This window comes from Chanos chanos, chromosome 8 (genome assembly GCF_902362185.1).
Source record: "Chanos chanos chromosome 8, fChaCha1.1, whole genome shotgun sequence".
NCBI lineage: Eukaryota > Metazoa > Chordata > Actinopteri > Gonorynchiformes > Chanidae > Chanos > Chanos chanos.
The window spans coordinates 11,228,358-11,246,454 of NC_044502.1; the positions used below are offsets into that span (position 1 = coordinate 11,228,358).

The following is an 18,097-nucleotide window of genomic DNA, read 5'->3' on the forward strand; positions in this document are numbered from 1 at the left end:
ACATACACACATTTGCATGTACGCACTGTTCCACACTCTGCCTATTTTCCCCCTGCTGTTGATCTAAATTTTTATGACCTACATTTCAAACACCCAGAGCATCACAGTTACATAACCAGAGTTATGCTGTTCTCTGGAATCCCAAAGCTGCTGCTGCAGTATGACTCACAAACTACCTCTCACAATCTGTATCAGTCAGTGTTGGAAGCCCTACAAATGACAAGGTTTGAATTTAATCCCATTGTTTACACATCTACGGTAGAAGCATTTTGTTGTGTAACGTCGAGAAACGTAATTAATACCATATCTAAGGAGTATTTCAAAATAGAGATACTATAGGTATATCTGCAACAGCATAGATTATCCTGCTAAACCTGCTCGACATTCTTCTGTCGAAAAGAAAAGAAAAAAAACAAAACAGTGGAAATGATCATGAACTCTTTAACCTAGGACCTTATAGGACAAGTTTAACAATTCTATTGGTTTGTTTAAGAGACACCAGTTTTCTCCAGCAATATAGTTTGAATTTCGAATTTTGCTGATCTGGAAAAAAGTAGATTTGAAAGAGACCTGTTGTCAAACAGCATTCTATAGATCTATGTGCTCTATGCTTTGTGAAAAGACTGAACTTCGCAAGAGTGCAACTGAGTTGGGTTATCAGAGAGAGGGCAGCTTTCTCAGTTTTCTTCATTTCTTTGCTCTTTATGAGGATAGCTCGATGACGTACCCTCCCCACCCCACCCCCCCCCGTCCCAGCCCCCAAACCCCCCTTCCCTCGCTCTGAATTCCCCTCTTTCCTCATCCTATTCCCCCCCTCTCCCTTTCCTCCCCTCTGCATTGACCTAGTTTTCTCCTGACCTGCTTTCGTAAGGTTTCGCATGCTCCAAAGAAAAAAAAAAAGCAACTTAAAAAAAAAGAAATGAGAGAGAGAGAGAGAGAGAGAGAGACGTAGGGGCAGTGGAGAGAACAAAGCACTGCGGCTGTGAGTGAATGTCACCTTGCTATTGTTCTCTGGCTGCCGTAGCAACCGATAGTGCAGTGTTATTCATGGCTCATGTGGCAAGATTTAAACACGTATACAGGAGTGGCATGCACGGAACAACATGCTAATGAGTAGCAAACGAGGTCTCTGCTCTTTGTCTGAGTCCAGATTTTAAAAAACAAGTATTTAAACATGCTCGGTGCAATCACTTAACGCGCTTTTATTCAATCAACGGTCTAGACGTGAAGAACACATCAAATGACTGATTTAACACCACTATAGATGCCGCTACTGTAATGTCTTTGCTGGTTGTGTAATGGTGTGTCATGTGTTACATCATGTTTATGGTCGGGTATTGAGAGGTAAAAAATTTATACAGCTGGTTGTATGCCAAAGACATCTATATCTTTAGTACATTACTACATTTTATAATTGATTATGACAGCAATCCTCAAACCTAAAGCTCTGTGAAAACCTGTAGTGCACCATGTTCAAAATCAATGCAAGGTAAATGTAAAAAGATAAAACAAAAAACTTATACTTAAAACACTTTTTCCCCTGAGTTAATGACGTTGAGTTGTTGTGTAACTTGGTTTGCGTACTGCACACTAAATCTGATAGTAGTTTTCCATGACACAGATGCTGTTTTCAAAATTGTTACCTATTCGATAACACCCCCGGATAGTAAATAAATACCTTAATGTGCTATTTAATATGCAGTATATAATTATGAGCAGGTCTATGAGAAGACCTGTGTGTAACACCCATGATCTGTCTTTTTATAGGATTCTAAAATCTCTTATGGCATTTGACTAATCTGACAAGGACTTTTGACCTTAGCATTAATGGGATATTAATTAAGGGCATGTGTGTTGGAGTGAGAGAGTGTGCTTGTACACTTTTTCACGACCCTAGGCGACATGTCTGGATCTCCTGACACGTACGCCGTAACTAGGTCACTGTTACGTCAGGGGCGGAAGATTCCGGCACCCTGCTGGGATACTATGTGCTTGTGGGTCACTCAGATGCATCTCATATTTCAATTAATCCTGCATGCCAAGAGGGGAGTAGAGGAAACAAGAGATAGCAGGGCATGGGACATAGAGTGCTTTTGTGAAAGTACCTTTCCCTTTTGTCCCCTTTAGTAACTCTATGTGGGTTACTCTGAGTCAACGGAATGGGGAAACGGAATGAGGAAAACTGTGTTTACATTATCGAAATTGTTGAATGCACACGTTCAAAGTTCAGTATGTACGTCACACTGTATAGTTTTGCTAGAGAAGACAGCGAACAACAGTTCAATTTTAAACATTGTTTTATTTTTATTTTTATTTATTTTTTTAAAATTTTTTTATGACCCATTTTTCAATGTTTACATTACCATCATTCAGGGCACTGAAAGATACCCTCCAACCCATGTTCATACATTTCCTTTTCCTTTTTTTCTTACAACTTCAGCAAACAACACACAACACAGCTGAGTACATTGGTGGAATAGATGGGGAGGGACATGTAAAATACATACAAAGTCACATTCAGGAGAAAAAGGGACACGGGGCACAAGAAAATATAAACAAAAAAATAATAATAATAATTGAATGAATATAAGATAATAATACAATAATTATAGAATGCCAAAATAAAATTGATAAAAACTTTACATTACTTAAGAGAGAAAATTTTACATTTATACACGATGGCCAGTGGCAGGCACCTGTTAGAACACTTAACACAGATTGTACAAACCTGATGACAGAGTGCAGAGTTAGCTTTTAGCTACTTGATGTGATAAATACAACAGAGGGACTGGTAGGATGGGTGCAGTTTCATTTTTGTCACATTTCGGTTTGTCCAATGTGTCCAATTTGGTGTGTTATGCAGCATTTTTTTTTTTTTATACATTTAAATGTTTTTGTACAAAACCTACAATGAATAAGTGCATTGGGTACAGACTGTAATTCAGTCATGCCAAGTGAGAGCAGAATATGATCCTTAGTACCACTTAACCTCCAACCATTTGTTTATACGAGGTAGCATGTGAGATATCTTTGAAACCTGATTACAAAGGTAACATTATAAACAATAACATTTCTCATATACTATGTTACGTTAACGTTTAGCCTCAGAACAGACTGCATTGAAAAATTTGAAAGGACTCATTGGTAAGAGAGCAGACAGTGTTCAGCTGTTGATGAAACAGTAACATATTTTTTTGTTGTAGTGACCTTTTGGATGAGATCAACCAGTCCTCTTAACTTTACAATGGTGGCTGTTTTGGGTGACCATGGATACAGTGAAGAGCTGGTGAACAAGTCCTATGAACGGCTACAGGACTGAATACAAGGAAACATTTAAGGAATTTTTAAAAGCCATGGTTCATGGTTGACACATACACAAATGACTTGAGAAAAAAGATGGAAGCATTTCATTAAACATTAGATAATACAGGACTATACAAGAGTTCCAGCACTGATAAATGGATGTTTGTAGTCCTCTTCCATTGTTCCTCCTTAGAATTTTTTTTTTGTTGTTATGTTTTGTTTTCAACACTTCCCCCCCCTTACAATACAAATGATATGTAAATTTATGTCACAGTATTATATAATCCAAGTGCTTGAATAAGAAAAGGCTTAGGGAACAAAGAGAACTGGAAGATTCTTTTTTAAGAGGAAGAATGGATCTCCTTTTTTTAGGGAATTGTGTCTTTGGACCTCAGAATGCATTTGCAGAAATGCATTTGGGGAATACTTTAAAGGCCACACACAGTCAGCTATGGTCATAACAGGGGCAATTCATCCTAAATTTTTAGGTGTGGGCTGATTCACATATTACTCCATTTTTACAATCATAGACTGGATGAGATTATCTTCTTTCACCTCTTTTTTGTCTTTAAAAAGGGTTGTCTGTTGAATAAAGAAAGGATTCAGTCCTCCCTTTCATACTTTGTCTTAGCCAATAAGTGCTTGGGTAATTCATTCAGAAGAGAACAGGTGTATTCATCCTGTCATGAAAACACACCTAAACCAGAACTGAGGGAGGTTTCCACTTACTAATTTGGGAAGTGATTAATGGACTATCATAATGTAATTCTACTGGTGTAGTTTAGCATCATAGTGATGCTGCTGTGAAGTTTACAGTGATATCTCACAAGTTGAGGCGAAAAGTAAACCCAGAAGTCCACCAGCCTCAATCACGCTTCTTGTTTCTGTTACTCCGCCCATTCGAACCCTTTTTTCCACTCTCCTTTTTGAGCTCCTCATCATCTTTGGACTGACATTGCTGTTTCGAAAGTCCATCTGATGTCTCACTCTCTCCCTCTTTGCTTCCCTCACTGTGCCCTAGTTGCTGGTTGCCATGGGCAAGGGCCAGGTAAGGGTGCTGAGGCAGTGGAGCATTGGGCGATGAAGTCATGGCCGCAGTGTAGGGGTGATCCCCTTGGGTTCCACCATTAGACAGTGCCCTGTACTTTAGTCGTAGCTTATGAGGCAACGCTGTAGCTTTCACCTCTGTCTGATTCTCTCCACTTTGGCATGCAGCAGTGGTGGGCACAGGGGGTGAGGATGCTGATTGGTGAGCTCCAGACAAGCACTGGTAACCACCAGTCTCGGAGGAGGACGACGAGGGAGATTCGTCATCAGTGGAGGCCTCTTTGTCTGAACTTCTAGGATCACCATCACTGGAGGAGGTGTCTTTGCCTGAAGAGGAGTGCTCTTGGTAAAAACCCTCTGCTCTAGGGCCACCCTCATAGGTTAACACGGGAGGGTCTTCATCCAGAGAACTGAGGTAGGAGGGTTGGCGTTGATATAAATGAGCCTTTTCAGCCTCACCTGGGAGGAGATTGGGAGCAAAAGAATTTTGGGTACAGCTGTTTGGAGGTTCTTCACACTGGTTGTCGCAGTGCCCTTGAGCATTGTGCTCTTGATGGTGAAGATTTATCAATTTTTTACTCTCTTCAGCTTCACTGTGACCATTGGCATACTCATAAGTTGGTGAGTTTAAAGACTTCCTCGCAAGTTGCTGAGCCACCTCTGCAATAGTCTCTAAACCGTCTGCTGGTGACAATAGACTGACTCCTGCTTGAGTCATGTGAGACACAGATCTACACTGCTGTGACTGAGACACTGGGTGTTGATCCATGGCTTCAGCCCTCTGGCTCTCAATGGGGAAGGAACTGCTGCCAGAACGGTAGAGGATGACACTTCTCTGGGGTGTGGCAGATGGAGGAACGGGGTTGCCAGCACCTTCCTGCTGCTCTACCTCTTGTGGGCGGTGTGAATTCATGGATCCAAGACTGTGATGGCTGTTGAACATGCCACTGAGAACACTGGCCTCAAGTCTGCTGATGTCCATGCCTGAACTCTCGTGTTTGATCTCATAGTTCATAGGTTCAGGGCTGTCACGGGAGGACCCGTCTGACATGTCAGACAAGGATCCTCGTGGGGAGTATTTGGGCAGGGGCGTGTGCCGTTCTCCCCGACTTGACTGCTCAGCCTCGGAAGAATCAGAGTTCACCATTACTTGTGAGGCACTGGAGTATCCACTACTGGAGAAATAGTTGTTTCCAGAGGGAGTGCCACCATTAGCACCAGAGCTGCCTCCACCTCCAGTCCCACTGCTGATCTGTTGACTCTTCTCCATGTAAGAGGCAGCACTGATGAGTCCAAACCTCAGTTTCAGCTGCAGGAGCTCAGTTTTCAGCCGCACATTCTCCTCATTAAGAGCAATCACTCTGTTCTCCAGCACCATGTCATTAAGTCTGCGCTTTTCTCGGGAGCGTTTAGCTGCCTCATTGTTTTTACGCCGCTTTTCCCAGTATGAGGCATCCTTTTTCTCATCCGAGATAAACTCGCGCTTTCGCCGGCAAGTCATGTTGGGTTTGGGTTTCAAGAGTCTGCCCTGACGTGAAGGACTGGCGATTTGGGGTGATGGTAAGCCGTCACTAAAGTTAGAATACGTATCCACGTTTTCTAAGTTGGCGCCAGAATTTTGAACTTGAATATTTAAGCTTTCCATTGCTGTCCTATAGTGGCCAGTTTGAATATCTGGCACAGAGCTGACATTGAAAGTGGAACTTCTGAAAATCCGAGGTGACAGTTATCACTTTCGCTTCAGGAAGAAACGCCAAGTGACTGGAATCCACAAAACACTTTTTATGAGGTCCCTGAGTTCCTCTCAGGAGGAACCTCGTTGACTTCCTTCCTCTTCTTTTCTATCAATGCTATGTAGATTCTCTAAACTTTCAAGTGTCCAAATTGGCCAGGAAGATCAGGAAGAGATGAAATTCTATGAAAACCTCCCACATTTAAAAGGTTTTTAGAAATTAGGTTCAGGAATCAGATAGTTCTCCTTTCATTTATGTTGTACACAAATTTTTCTGCTTAAGCTCAACAAGCTCCTCAAGGAATTCCTGAAGTCCAACTGTGTCCCTGTTTCTGGGTTCTTTTCTAATCTCTACCAAAGCTTTGCTGACAGGACAGTGCCCTGCTGTTACAAGCGTCTTCCAAGAGATGAAGGTCACTGTGTCTTGTTGAGGATTTGTCACGGTCCAATATTCCCTGGAACCAGATTTCAAACTTGCTTGAACATCCAAGGGCTGCAACAACAACAAAAAAAACAAAACAGGGTGTTTGTTAACAATGTAACTGACTGTAATATGCACAACAGATGCATAACAGCACCTAACAGTCATTTAAACAGAAATTCTACATGAAATTGTTTATTCCTTCATTTTATTGTTTCCCTTGCTCAAACAACCACAGTAATTTCAGCGCAGTCTGGTTTTCATTTCAAGTCTTTGAAACTGATCCTATCCGCCACTGACCTTCATCCTCTTTCCTTTGACCTTAAACTGAGAAGGACAAGTATGACGTAACCAACGTGGATATTTGTATCTGCGCCAACATATTCACATGTTCATCTGTCCTATACTGCATTCGTAAGAATTATGTTTGTCTCCAAATAATAATTTATTTCTCTTTAACCATCGTGTTAGACTAAGCAGTATTAGTAGCAAGTATATAATACCATGTTTTTAAAAGGTAGAATTATAGTAGTAGAATTAATATGTAAACAAGAGAGAAGCACAGATTAGCATTTCCAGTTACTACAATATTGACTAAGCATTGTACCGCGTTAATATGATGATGGATCTATGGAGAAATATAGGTCACTTGTGTGTGTGTGTGTGTGTGTATATGTGGAGAGGGTGGGTGTGTGTGTGTGTAGGGGGGGGGGGTGCGCTGGTAGGATGTGCTGTGCTGCAGCACCTCTTGCGTAAGACGCCGCACTATCACATAACCAGATGGACCTGACTGAATGCCAGGACTGCAGAGAGGCTTCGACTGAGGAAGACACAACAGATAACAGGCCAGTAGGGCAACCTTCCTCCCACCAGACAAGATCAAATGACCACCTTAGTCTGACAGTACAATCCATTCTAAACCCCCATGCAACAAATCTTGTTCTAATTTTACAAATCATTTCAATACCAGCATCTGATATTTTTAAAAACAATCTTTGAGGAGGAAATGCACGTCTAATGCTTTTCAGAAATAACAAAGGATAATACAGTTTGTTTTCAAACCAATTATTTAGTTGCAAAACAATATTTAAATGGTTGGTATTTGCAAAACCACAAACTGGGCTCAAGTCTTCCTGGGAATTGTCAGCCATGTACAGTAGACTGCAATTTCAAATGTCCGAGGGGTGTTACACAATCAACAGCACTGTTGCCAAATGCTGTCTTTCCTTTACACTATCCAGGACTCATGGTAGGACAATGAAAGCACAGGATATTTACATGTGAATGGTTTATATATAGTAAAAGTACATAGATATATCCTTCTTTTTTTCACAGAATTAATTGTCGCTCTGTTATTCTTCTCCTCACTCACTCAAACGCCTGCCTGTCCCAGGGGTTTGGGTCTCTGTTATGTAACTATGCAGATTTTCTTTTACTTTACACTGCTGAAATTCCTCTTTCAAAAATAATCTCACTACTATCAACTTTCATTCAGATACATGCTCACAATCTAGCCCAAGAAGTTAAACAAGAATCAGCTACCCAGGGGGTCCGAACAAAGACCCTCTGTTGCAGCTGCTTACTTTTGTCTGCATTTACTAATCCACACAGCTACTGGTGGTCTTATTTAAAAAGAAGACTCAAAATGTAGGTGAGCAGGGGTTTGATCTGTTACACGACTCAGTTCGGTTGCAAAACAGGGCACGGAAGGAGAACGACTCTGTTGTATGTCCCACTGACCTAGAAACCGACTGCACCGCAAACACTGAGCTCAGTCTTGACTGTGCCGTGAAATAGGTCAGTGGGACGGTGTGCGTGTGCGTGTGCGTGCGTGCGTGCGTGCGTGCGCGTAAGTGAGAGAGAGAGAGAGAGAGAAAGAGAGAGAGAGAGAGAGAGAGAGAGAGAACTAAAAATAGCGCGTGCGAACGGGGCTGAGGGAGGAGTAGAAGATTTGAAGGAAGGAATTTTACCAGCACTGCGGTATAAAAAATGGCGAAGCAGAAACGTTAGCAACAGAATATGATTATATAAAGCAATGAATGTCATCAAAATTAATCCCGGACATACGAAGACTCTGCACTTAACAGGAAAAATACGCAGTGATGGATAACATGCAGAGAGGGTGATTGAAAACTACGGAACAGCACTGACGTCATATATCTGATGTATTCATTCTGAGATGTTCCGGCACCTTGTGTGCCACCAATGTCACTGCGACCACCCAAAACAAAGTGTCGTGTAACCACATCCACTGAATCTTAACAAACTGTAATTGCTAACGTAAACAATTTATTCTCGACAGTGTTGGGCATTTCTTGTATGCTAACCAGTGATAAGCTAAACCGATGCACGTGGACTGCGACCATCTGTAGCTGATATGAAATAATCTTCAATTTGAAGATCATATATAAAGTAGGATTAGAAAAAAATAAGAAAAGAGAGCAAAGACCTTGGATTGAGTCTTACACTTATCTCACATTTCGCCTGTTTAGATGATGTAATCCCCTGATTTATTAGTTACACTGCTGCTCTCGGCCATTCTCTCCTTGGTCGTCTTCCTCTATTCGTCAGAATATGGTGCCATTTATGAATTCGTCCGAGACAGATGCAACTAGAGACTCAATAAATAAATAAGAGGGCCTTTCTCAACTTGCTTCAAACACAGGGAAAGTTAGTGATACGGATCTGTGAGACTTGCTATTACTTTTCTGTTAGTGGCTTAATCTTCCAAGAATCTGGCACTGCAATCCAGGAAAGCGAGGTTGAGGTAAACCCTAAGAGCGGGTTATGCGCTGTTCCACATGGAAACTGTGTACAAATAGAAACCAGTCAGCATGTGTCTGCTCACTCACATGTAGCGAGGCTGGACTGGTATTCCTCGGCCTTGCCTCAGCATGAAGGCCAAGTAGGTCAGTGAAGTTGTGAGACATAATTTAGATCGGTCTATTGAGCGTGACCTTCATCTACAAAAGACTCTCATGTTTCTGGTATCACATTTTCAGAGTAAGTGTAAGGAATTAATTGATAATTTAAATATACGATTCATTTACAATTACGGGAATTAGCTTTGTTTAACTACATATGGTACCATATATACAAATGCGATATACAAAGACCCGCCTTTGAATGCAAGGGTAACCTGCCCATCATGGGCCCAACAGATTCAACCCGATGCGCTCCAGAAAAAGAGGTTTGAGCCAGTCAAGAGGCAATTTCAAATTCCTCACATTACTGAGCAGGGAGTGGCAACTTTGGAATGGTTCGTTAGTGCACAAACTATAGTTTACTTTACAACTACTTGAGTATGCAAGATAGCAAACAGTTATTATTTGTTTTTTTATGTATAATATTAAATAATCAATTTAAGCCAATATTAGATATAAAAAGGACAACTAATCTGGATTCCGTCCAGCAGAAAGCGATTGTGATCAAGTTACATACCATATTTATTTATTTTTTTTTGTATCTGATCATCCTTTGGCATTTCTTTCTTTGATCAACCTGTTGGTCCGTAATAAAAGCTTTGTTACATAACTCAGTGAATATACAGCTACTGTAAAATCAAATCGTTATAAATACTTCACGTGCGAAAAAAATGTAAGCATTGGTTAATATTTTGATCTTAACATTGTTCCACTAATAATATTCTCTAAATAAATTAGTAAGGTTAGATGCTACAACATTTATAACTTTGATTTGACCACTACTTCACTACTTTAAGGTCATGCAACACTTAAGGTTTGTGCCCAGGCTTTTTAAATCAAAAATAGGCCTAATTTAACACAGTTTGAATCTTGGGATTATTCAGATGTCTTTCGTCTGGAATAATTCGGTTTAATGAGGCCATACTGTATTCACTCTGGCGGCAGGTTTTGATAAATGGAACAAATTGCGGCATCTGACAGTATTAGGAAAAAATATTTAGTTACCAATCTGGGAACAATATGGTCAAAGTTACAAAAAATGCCTGGAGATACGGCGCCAAGGTCTACACGTGACAAAGTAGACAAGTGTCTCAAGTCAGTCCTCCTGTTGGGTCACTAAAGTCGTCCAAAGGGGCTGGCACCTTGCGAAATAACCGCAAGTACTCGTTGACTGTAAATTATGTGAGCCCACCAAACTTCGTTAACAGTGAATTCACGTAAGCTTTTAGTCATGGTAAAAATCAAGTAGTAAGCACAGACGAAACACAGTTGCATCGAGTAAAACGAAGTTCTGTTCCACTATTGAATGTAGTCAGAGAAAAAAGTTTACGATCCCATTCCAAAAAGTGCTTAACCAACGCGTATGCGTCTATAATCTCCTTTTCCAACCCAAGACCTTCTGAATTTAGTGCAGAATTCTACACATGCATTCTTACACACCATCATTTATATACTGGGGGGGAAACACTTCGCCTTGACATTGACTGTGTAAACCGTACAAGCGTACCTTTTAAATATCCGTATAACACAAACCTATTGGGTATCGTTTTAATCAAGTCGCACATTCTTATTCATAAATAGTAAGTAAAATGAAAGCAGAACCATCGGCAATGTCAGTAACATTTCTTCAAGTCACGAATCACACGCGACCGGCTAGTGTTTGTCGCCATATGAACAATAACCTAGACACAGTCCTCGTTGAGCTGCAAGGTGAGAGAGCTCTAAATACCGATCACAAAACGTAAAGCATACATAATATTCATCGTAGATCACAAAATATACCATTAAATGTACCCGAACTAATGTTTCGCCCCAACATTCGTTTGAATAACATACGTACTCCAGCAAAGAAATGAACTCACCAAAACAAAGCCGACTCCCCTACGAGCAAAAAGAGACAAAAATCCACTTGGATAGGCCAACAAAAAGCTTGCCCTTCGTACTCCGTGCGTTCTTATCTTCCTATTCCTTTCTTTCTCCTCTTCGAACTTGAATGTCAGCTGAAAAATGTCCCGCGTGTTCGTGCTTTACACACTGGCTCTATTGACCACACTCCTGAATGAGGCTGTATTTGCCGTGTCTCCCTCCTTTGCTGTGAGGCTTCATGTTATGTCGGAGGCTTGCTCTAATTTTCTCGCTCTGGGTGTGTGTGTGTGTGTGTCTCAGAATGTGTGTTAGTAGGTCAGTAGTTGCATAACAGAAAGGTTTGGGTGCCTAGTCACGTTTTTGTTCTTCTTAAAGCGTGCACCCCACCTCCGTCAACATGACACGAGGAATGAGTGGGGGAGGGACGGGAGATTGGGATCGGTAAAATGTAAAAAAAAAAAAAACAAGAACCCCAAAACATATATTTATATATAGGTCATTTATGCTTACTACGAATATATCCAAGGACTACAGCTACAGACAGTGATTTGCATTTCTCTGTCAACGTGTGTGGTGGTAGTGGTGGTGACGGTGGTGTGTGTGTGTGTGTTGGGAGGGGGGGGCGGTTAGGGGGTCCAAGGGTGTGATTGAGTGTGTGTGTGAGAGAGAGAAAGAGAGTTTGTGCTTGTGTGTGTGTACACATTACACTTGCCCTTCAATTTACTGTCATCATTATTTACGAGCATTTTTCCGCATTATATGACTTGAGCGATTATGCTCAACTTAAGTTCATTGTAACCAAATTTTCAAAATCCTGTCATACAGTTTTACAAGTCAACAACAACCTTGAGCAGTATATTGTCAGGAAAGCCATTACACAATATGAGTTGATGTAAGACAGCACTTTCAAAATGAAAGAAGATTGAGAAAACAGGCGGTGACCAATTCCTAGAAATGGGCACAGCCCAAAACTCCTGACTATGATACCTGAAGACAAACATATTTCCTCATTTTTCATTGCTTTCTCTCTCCACGAGTAGTTTTATTGTTATCACAGACTGCTGGCTCAAAAAGCTAATCTTAATATTTGGCTGAATGTTTTGTTGACTAACTGTGACTGGCACAGTGTTAGGCATGACTCTATCTGAGATAAGACTAAATAATTCCATGAATAGTATGAAATAAGAGCACAAAGATTACATGCAATGGTTATTTTATAGGCCAAACGGGGAGATAATGTAAAATAATGAGAAAAATAAACAATTTGTCATTAGAAACTGTTGCCACTTGTAGTTTGAAATTTGAACAATTTTCTGATGGCCTCTTTATTGTTTGCTTGTAGTCTTAAGTTTTCCTCTAAATTGTCATGTTTTTTCTTTTTTAAATTTCTACTTTCTCTCTATCTCTTTTCAAAGAATGCAGTTTGTCCTTGAGCAGGACCTTGAACTCAAGTGAATTTTTCTTGATTTGGGTGAGAAGAAACAACCCTCCTGTCTGTTCAGTTGCCCAGCAAACATGCTACCTGTCCTGTCATGAGAGACAAGTTCTTTCACATGGTTCATTGTTGGGATTTTCCTCTCTTCGTCACATGTTAGGGCAACTGGCCATAGGTCCTGTGTCATTTAACCTGTTTTTGAACTGTTTCTTCTCAACTGTACTCTTACTGACAGCCTCCCATTCAGTTCTATGCAGAATTCCACCCATTAATAGACAGAACTGTTTTTTCGTCGCCAACCAACAACATTACCCAGGGGGTGTCTCCTTACAGTCAGTTTTAAACAGAGCAGTTGATGTAGAGGTGACCGACTGGGACAAGGGGAAATATACAGGTCACCATCATACCAAACCCTCCTCCCCCTACGACTCTGCCCCTCCTCCCTCGTTTGTTGCGCCGCTGACTGACACAATACAGATTGGAAACGTTGGCCTTGAACTTGGCACCCCTCCCCCAGCAGACTCCCCTCACACCCAGCTGCGTCTGTGAGGGTTTCCGTGGCAACCGTTGTGCCGCCTGCCTAGCAACTGGTCCTCCCCTCCTCCGCCCTACCCCACTAACCCTCCCCTGCAGACGGAATGGGGCTGATGAGGGGTGGTTTGGAGAGACAAAGACCCCAATGTGCGTGTTTATCTAATATGGATTACAAAACAGGAAGCTTATGAGGGAGCCACCGCAAAATGGTATTTTTTTTTTTTTTTTTACTGCAGACCCTAACTTGGCAAATTTCTGATCTAATTACAGCTGTGAACTGCTTTGTAAGACAATCTATCGAATTCTTATTTTATTTTGATTCAGAAAAATGGGTATTAGTGGTTGAAGCCATTTATTACATTTTTATTTACATTTGTGGTCACTAAGATTTCTTTCTACATTTGTAGCATTATTATTTCTCTGAATCTGAATGGAAATATGAATGTAAGAAATTCACCAGTAATATGCATAAACAAAACGCATGACCTCACATGTTACGTCACAAAAAGAGGCTTTCAAACAAATTTGATGGTTGGCGCCCTCTAGTGAAGGATAAAATACAACAATTGTCCTTCAAGCCAGTTTTAGTCTTTTGCAGCAAACAGCACCGTCTGAATTATACCACATTATCTGCCCGATCTTTTAAACAATAGATATTAAAAAAAAAAAAAAAAAAACCTCTCTCTTTTTTTTATCTTCTCCTTATATATACCACACTGTGCTCACTTAAAACTTATCTGAGCCACAAATGCAAGCTGGCAGTGGCGAATCGATAACTCCTTTCCTTGCTGCTTAAAATAGCTCCTGAAGTGCTGATGCTGAAAGAGAGAGAGCCTCCCTTTCTGCACACAGCCATCCTATCCTGCTCCACAGAGCGCTGTAAACCTGAGGAACTCCGGACATGAGAACAGGCTTCCATCTGTAGCACTGCTGAACAAGACAGTGGTTTAAAACATGTCTTATGAGTAAGACAATATTTAACAGAAGACAAAGAAATAAGCGATTTATCTTTTACGACTGCAGTGGTAAAATAATATTCAATGTATTTTCTTCCTCAATAAGCATCATAATTTAAAAGAAGGAATCAGTTGTATACAAAAACACAGATATTTATTTTGCATTGCATTAGCCTACATGATCTCAACTTTTGATAGTTACAGTGTGTCCTTGTTGAAGATATTGCATTTTAACAGTACAGTTAACATAAATATTGTTTACATTACATTGGCTTGAGAAAATAACCAAATGGCAAGAATGTGCAAGAAACAAAGAAGACGCGGTTCATGTCATATTACAGTCATATGCAATAACGGTACTAACGGTTCTGTCTCAAGTAATCGGTGTTTAAAACTCTCATGTAAGATGACAAATACATCAATGTAAGTAGGTTTTGTATACCTTTTTAATACTGTGGAAAGAGATAGTGAACAAATTCATATGTATCAAAGCAAAGACTGATTATTTTAACTTTTATTTTTACATTGAAATTGTATGTTCTGTCAAGTTATGTAAAAGAAAATCTGCTAAAATTAAATTCACAATGATATTTTTTTTTTTTTTTTTAGTTCATACAGTAAGTAGACATTCAGTGTCAAACAACACAACACAAAGAGCACACGAAACACAAACAAACTCTACATCTATAGTACCTCTAGTGTGAGGAATGCATAGTTACGGTTACCACTTAGACAGAGGAAAACAGCAACAGTTCCATATGCATATTTGCTCTGGGTGCTCACAACACAACCGGATCAAATTCATCACAAGAACTCCACGGATCAACAGATGAATGTGACATCAGTGACTTGGGAATGGTTATCCCACAAAGCAAAATTTCTCAATTAGTCAGACAACTTGAGCTACAAGTCAAGGGTGTCCAATAGGAATGTTCCTTAAGTGTTTGCCTACTGAAGAATGAGAAATAGCACTTCATGGAATACCTACTGAATTAAAAAAAAATAATAATAATAATAAAATAAATGCCCATTAATGACAAAAGATTACAAAGTGGATTACATAAACATCTGAATCTTTGCATTACTGACTTCACTTTTCTACTGACCACTGTAGTTCTATTAATTTTGTGAGAATGGATACTGTACTTAAAATGGTAACGCTAGATGTTCAGAGATTCTAAATGTTTTTGTTTTTTATGTTTTTTATTTGTCTGTCTTTTTTTTAATCAAAACAACACAAAAGAGAACAATACTATTAGATGATTTAGACCCCACATTAAAATCACATCTATCAAAAAGACAAATAGGATTTATACCGAGTGAAGGTGCAAACCGACAGTGAACGTTTGAGTATGAAAAAGGCCATACAGTATTTGGTTTGGCAAGTTGCATAAAACTGCCTATTTTTTTTTTTTTTTTTTTAGTGTAACTGAGTATGTCCGTCTCTCCCTGTCTAACTGCTCCTCCAGACGCTGAGGTAATCATGCTGGTTTGATTCCTGCGCCACTGGGCTCAGTTCACTTTCGACAGCAGTTGTTGGGAGAAAAGCTTCTTAAGCTGAGCCACTTCTTCGCTAAGGGAACTCAGCTGAGATCTCAGGGCACTGTTTTCCGCGTTGGAGTCCGTCTGGTTCTGCGGAGGAGCTGAGCTGTACCCGTTTGGTGTGAGATTGAACTGGTGCTCCCCTGACTGCTGTGCCTGCCAGACACCCTGTCCTTCCACCGCGCCATAACCGTACTGGGCCATAGGTTGTTCTCGGGATATGTCGTGACTCTTCGCTAGCAAGGGACTGTGGTTTCTGGTTTCTCCTGGTACAATGACCTCTGCCTCAGGGACCTCGTTGCCTCCTGGCACTTTGAATCGCAGTTTATGAGGGAGACTCTTCATACTTTCTCCGCTGCATTCTGGTCTTGCTGAAATACCCCTACCTGTGGGATGAGCTTCCGTCTCCACCGCGGAAGGACACGGGTGGTGCTCGTAAGTTGGCTCCTCCCCTCCGCCGCAGGGGGAACCTTTGCTGTGCTCGCTCATGCCGTCGTCAAAGAAGACGGGGCTTCCGATGCTCGAGCCACCTGGGGTGGAGAACCCTGAGTCCTCGGATGCGCTTCCGGCATCGCGGAGGCCTCGCGTTCCGTAGGTTGCCCCCTGCTGTTGGGGAGGTGGAAGGCGAGGAGGAGTGATATTGCTGGTGTAGGGCTGGTAGAACCGTGGACCAGGTGATGGCTGGGTGCACGGAGCTGAGGAGAGAGCGAGGACAGGTGTATCACAGGGATCTTTGATCAAGCCAAAGCGGAACTTGAGTGCTAGGAGCTCTGCCCTGAGTCGCGCGTTCTCCTCTAACAAGGCCATCACCCGGTTCTCCAGAACCATGTCGTTGACCCTCCGCTTCTCCCTTGAGCGCTTTGCTGCCTCGTTGTTCTTTTTACGCTTGTCCCAGTAACCGTCATCTTTTTTCTCATCTGGAATAAACTCCCGTTTGCGGCGTGGTGCATTGCTGTTATTGGTGGTAGAACTGGTGCTGCCTCTGCGCTTATGGCCTGTAGAGTGGCCAAGGAGAGAACGTACCAGCATACTGCTGGAGGTCAAAATCGATACTGCCTCATCAGTAAAAGACATAGTCCCATCTAGATTAGCTGGCTCCAGCAATGCTCCATTCCGAGCAGAGTATACCCCTCCAATTTCTTGAGGCACAACAGTTTGGTCACCCATACTGTGATAACTGAGGACTGATCTCTAGTTCAGACCTCCTGTTGTGACAGAGTGAAGAACTTGCAGGTAGCGTTTATGAGATAAGTTCCGTCGAATGGACCAACAGCTCCGCCCAGCGGCCACTTATCTGTTACATGGAGAGAGGGAGAGAGAGAGAGAGAGAGAGAGAGAGAGAGAGAGAGAGAGAGAGAGAGAGAGAGAGAGAATGTCAGCGTAGAGAACTTTATGTAAGATCACAACACAAGTTATGCAATGTACCGGTGCATCTAATTTTATGCGGCCACGTAGCAGTGCACCGAAAATAACTCGAAATTAAACATCGCGGAAGCAAACGAACTGTTTGAAAATGTCGATAGAGGAAAATCTCAAACGCTGATTAGCTAATAATAATAAAAGTAATAGTAATAGTAGTAGTAGTAGTTTGTAGGCAACTAACTGAACAATTTAGACTAGTATATTTTAGACATACACATTACGCCATTCCCATACTTGCTCAAGTAATGGTGTAGCTTGGTTTTTCTTTGCAGATAAACGTATACATTTATCTTGCAGTCATGATTCTGTCCTCCTTCTCATGTAATTTTCCAGGCACATTATGCAATGTTACAAACGTAGCTTTCAGAGTGACTTACAACATCCCTTGCGCAACCTATTGCGTTAAACATTCGATTGCAATACTAGGGACACAGTATACAATAGCTGTTCTTCGCAAACTGTACACTAGACTGTTCTGGTCTTCTTCTTCGTCCTGTAACTGTTCCTCTTCTGAATCTATCGTTTATATTAAAAAAAATAGTTCACATCCTATCAACGATGACAAGCTATAAATCGCTGTATATGTGATGGAATATATAATAGTACGATATGAAAGAAACGTCCCTTCGTTCTTTTAAAAACTCTTTAGCCTAATTGTTGACGTCTTGCGAGTCTTACCTCGGGTTAAATCAGCCTATTAAATCTCTCGCCGTAATGAAGGTTTCTCTCAGTGAGCTGTTAAATGTTAGTCGCCAAACAAATCGATCACTATTAATAGCTTCTAAGAGTAGAAGACGCAGTCCGTTGCTCTCACTAATAGTCACACCAGGCACTGTTCACTTCTGGAGCGTGCTCGGAAGGCTGTAGCTCATATTTGTTTCTTCTTCCGGCAAGTTCAGCCTGGGTCGTACACTT

At 41.2% G+C, this 18,097-nt stretch overlaps 2 protein-coding genes across 3 annotated transcripts; both read right to left on the bottom strand.

The window, feature by feature from the left end:
* Positions 1-4,168: 4,168 nt before the first annotated feature.
* nfil3-5 (nuclear factor, interleukin 3 regulated, member 5) lies at positions 4,169-6,016 on the bottom strand. Its single transcript, XM_030783336.1, has one exon. It carries the CDS (start codon positions 5,993-5,995, stop codon positions 4,169-4,171), a length of 1,827 nt encoding a protein of 608 aa, XP_030639196.1. The 5' UTR covers positions 5,996-6,016.
* Positions 6,017-14,355: 8,339 nt separating this feature from the next.
* On the bottom strand, positions 14,356-18,041 carry nfil3-3 (nuclear factor, interleukin 3 regulated, member 3). 2 transcript variants are annotated; one of them, XM_030783393.1, is made up of 2 exons: positions 17,861-18,041; positions 14,356-17,054 (listed from the first exon to the last, which is right to left on the bottom strand). In XM_030783393.1, the coding sequence occupies exon 2, from the start codon at positions 16,925-16,927 to the stop codon at positions 15,731-15,733; it is 1,197 nt and encodes a 398-aa protein (XP_030639253.1). In that variant the 5' UTR covers positions 16,928-17,054; positions 17,861-18,041; the 3' UTR covers positions 14,356-15,730. The 2 variants fall into 2 exon arrangements, with proteins under 2 accessions (XP_030639253.1, XP_030639254.1); XM_030783394.1 differs by lacking the exon at positions 17,861-18,041 and adding an exon at positions 17,417-17,694.
* Positions 18,042-18,097: the final 56 nt, after the last annotated feature.

What these genes read in the sequence shown, in the direction of transcription:
- nfil3-5 (XM_030783336.1), bottom strand. Translation starts at nt 5,995, where the DNA reads ATGGAAAGCTTAAATATTCAAGTTCAAAATTCTGGCGCCAACTTAGAA.
- nfil3-3 (XM_030783393.1), bottom strand. Translation starts at nt 16,927, where the DNA reads ATGGGTGACCAAACTGTTGTGCCTCAAGAAATTGGAGGGGTATACTCT.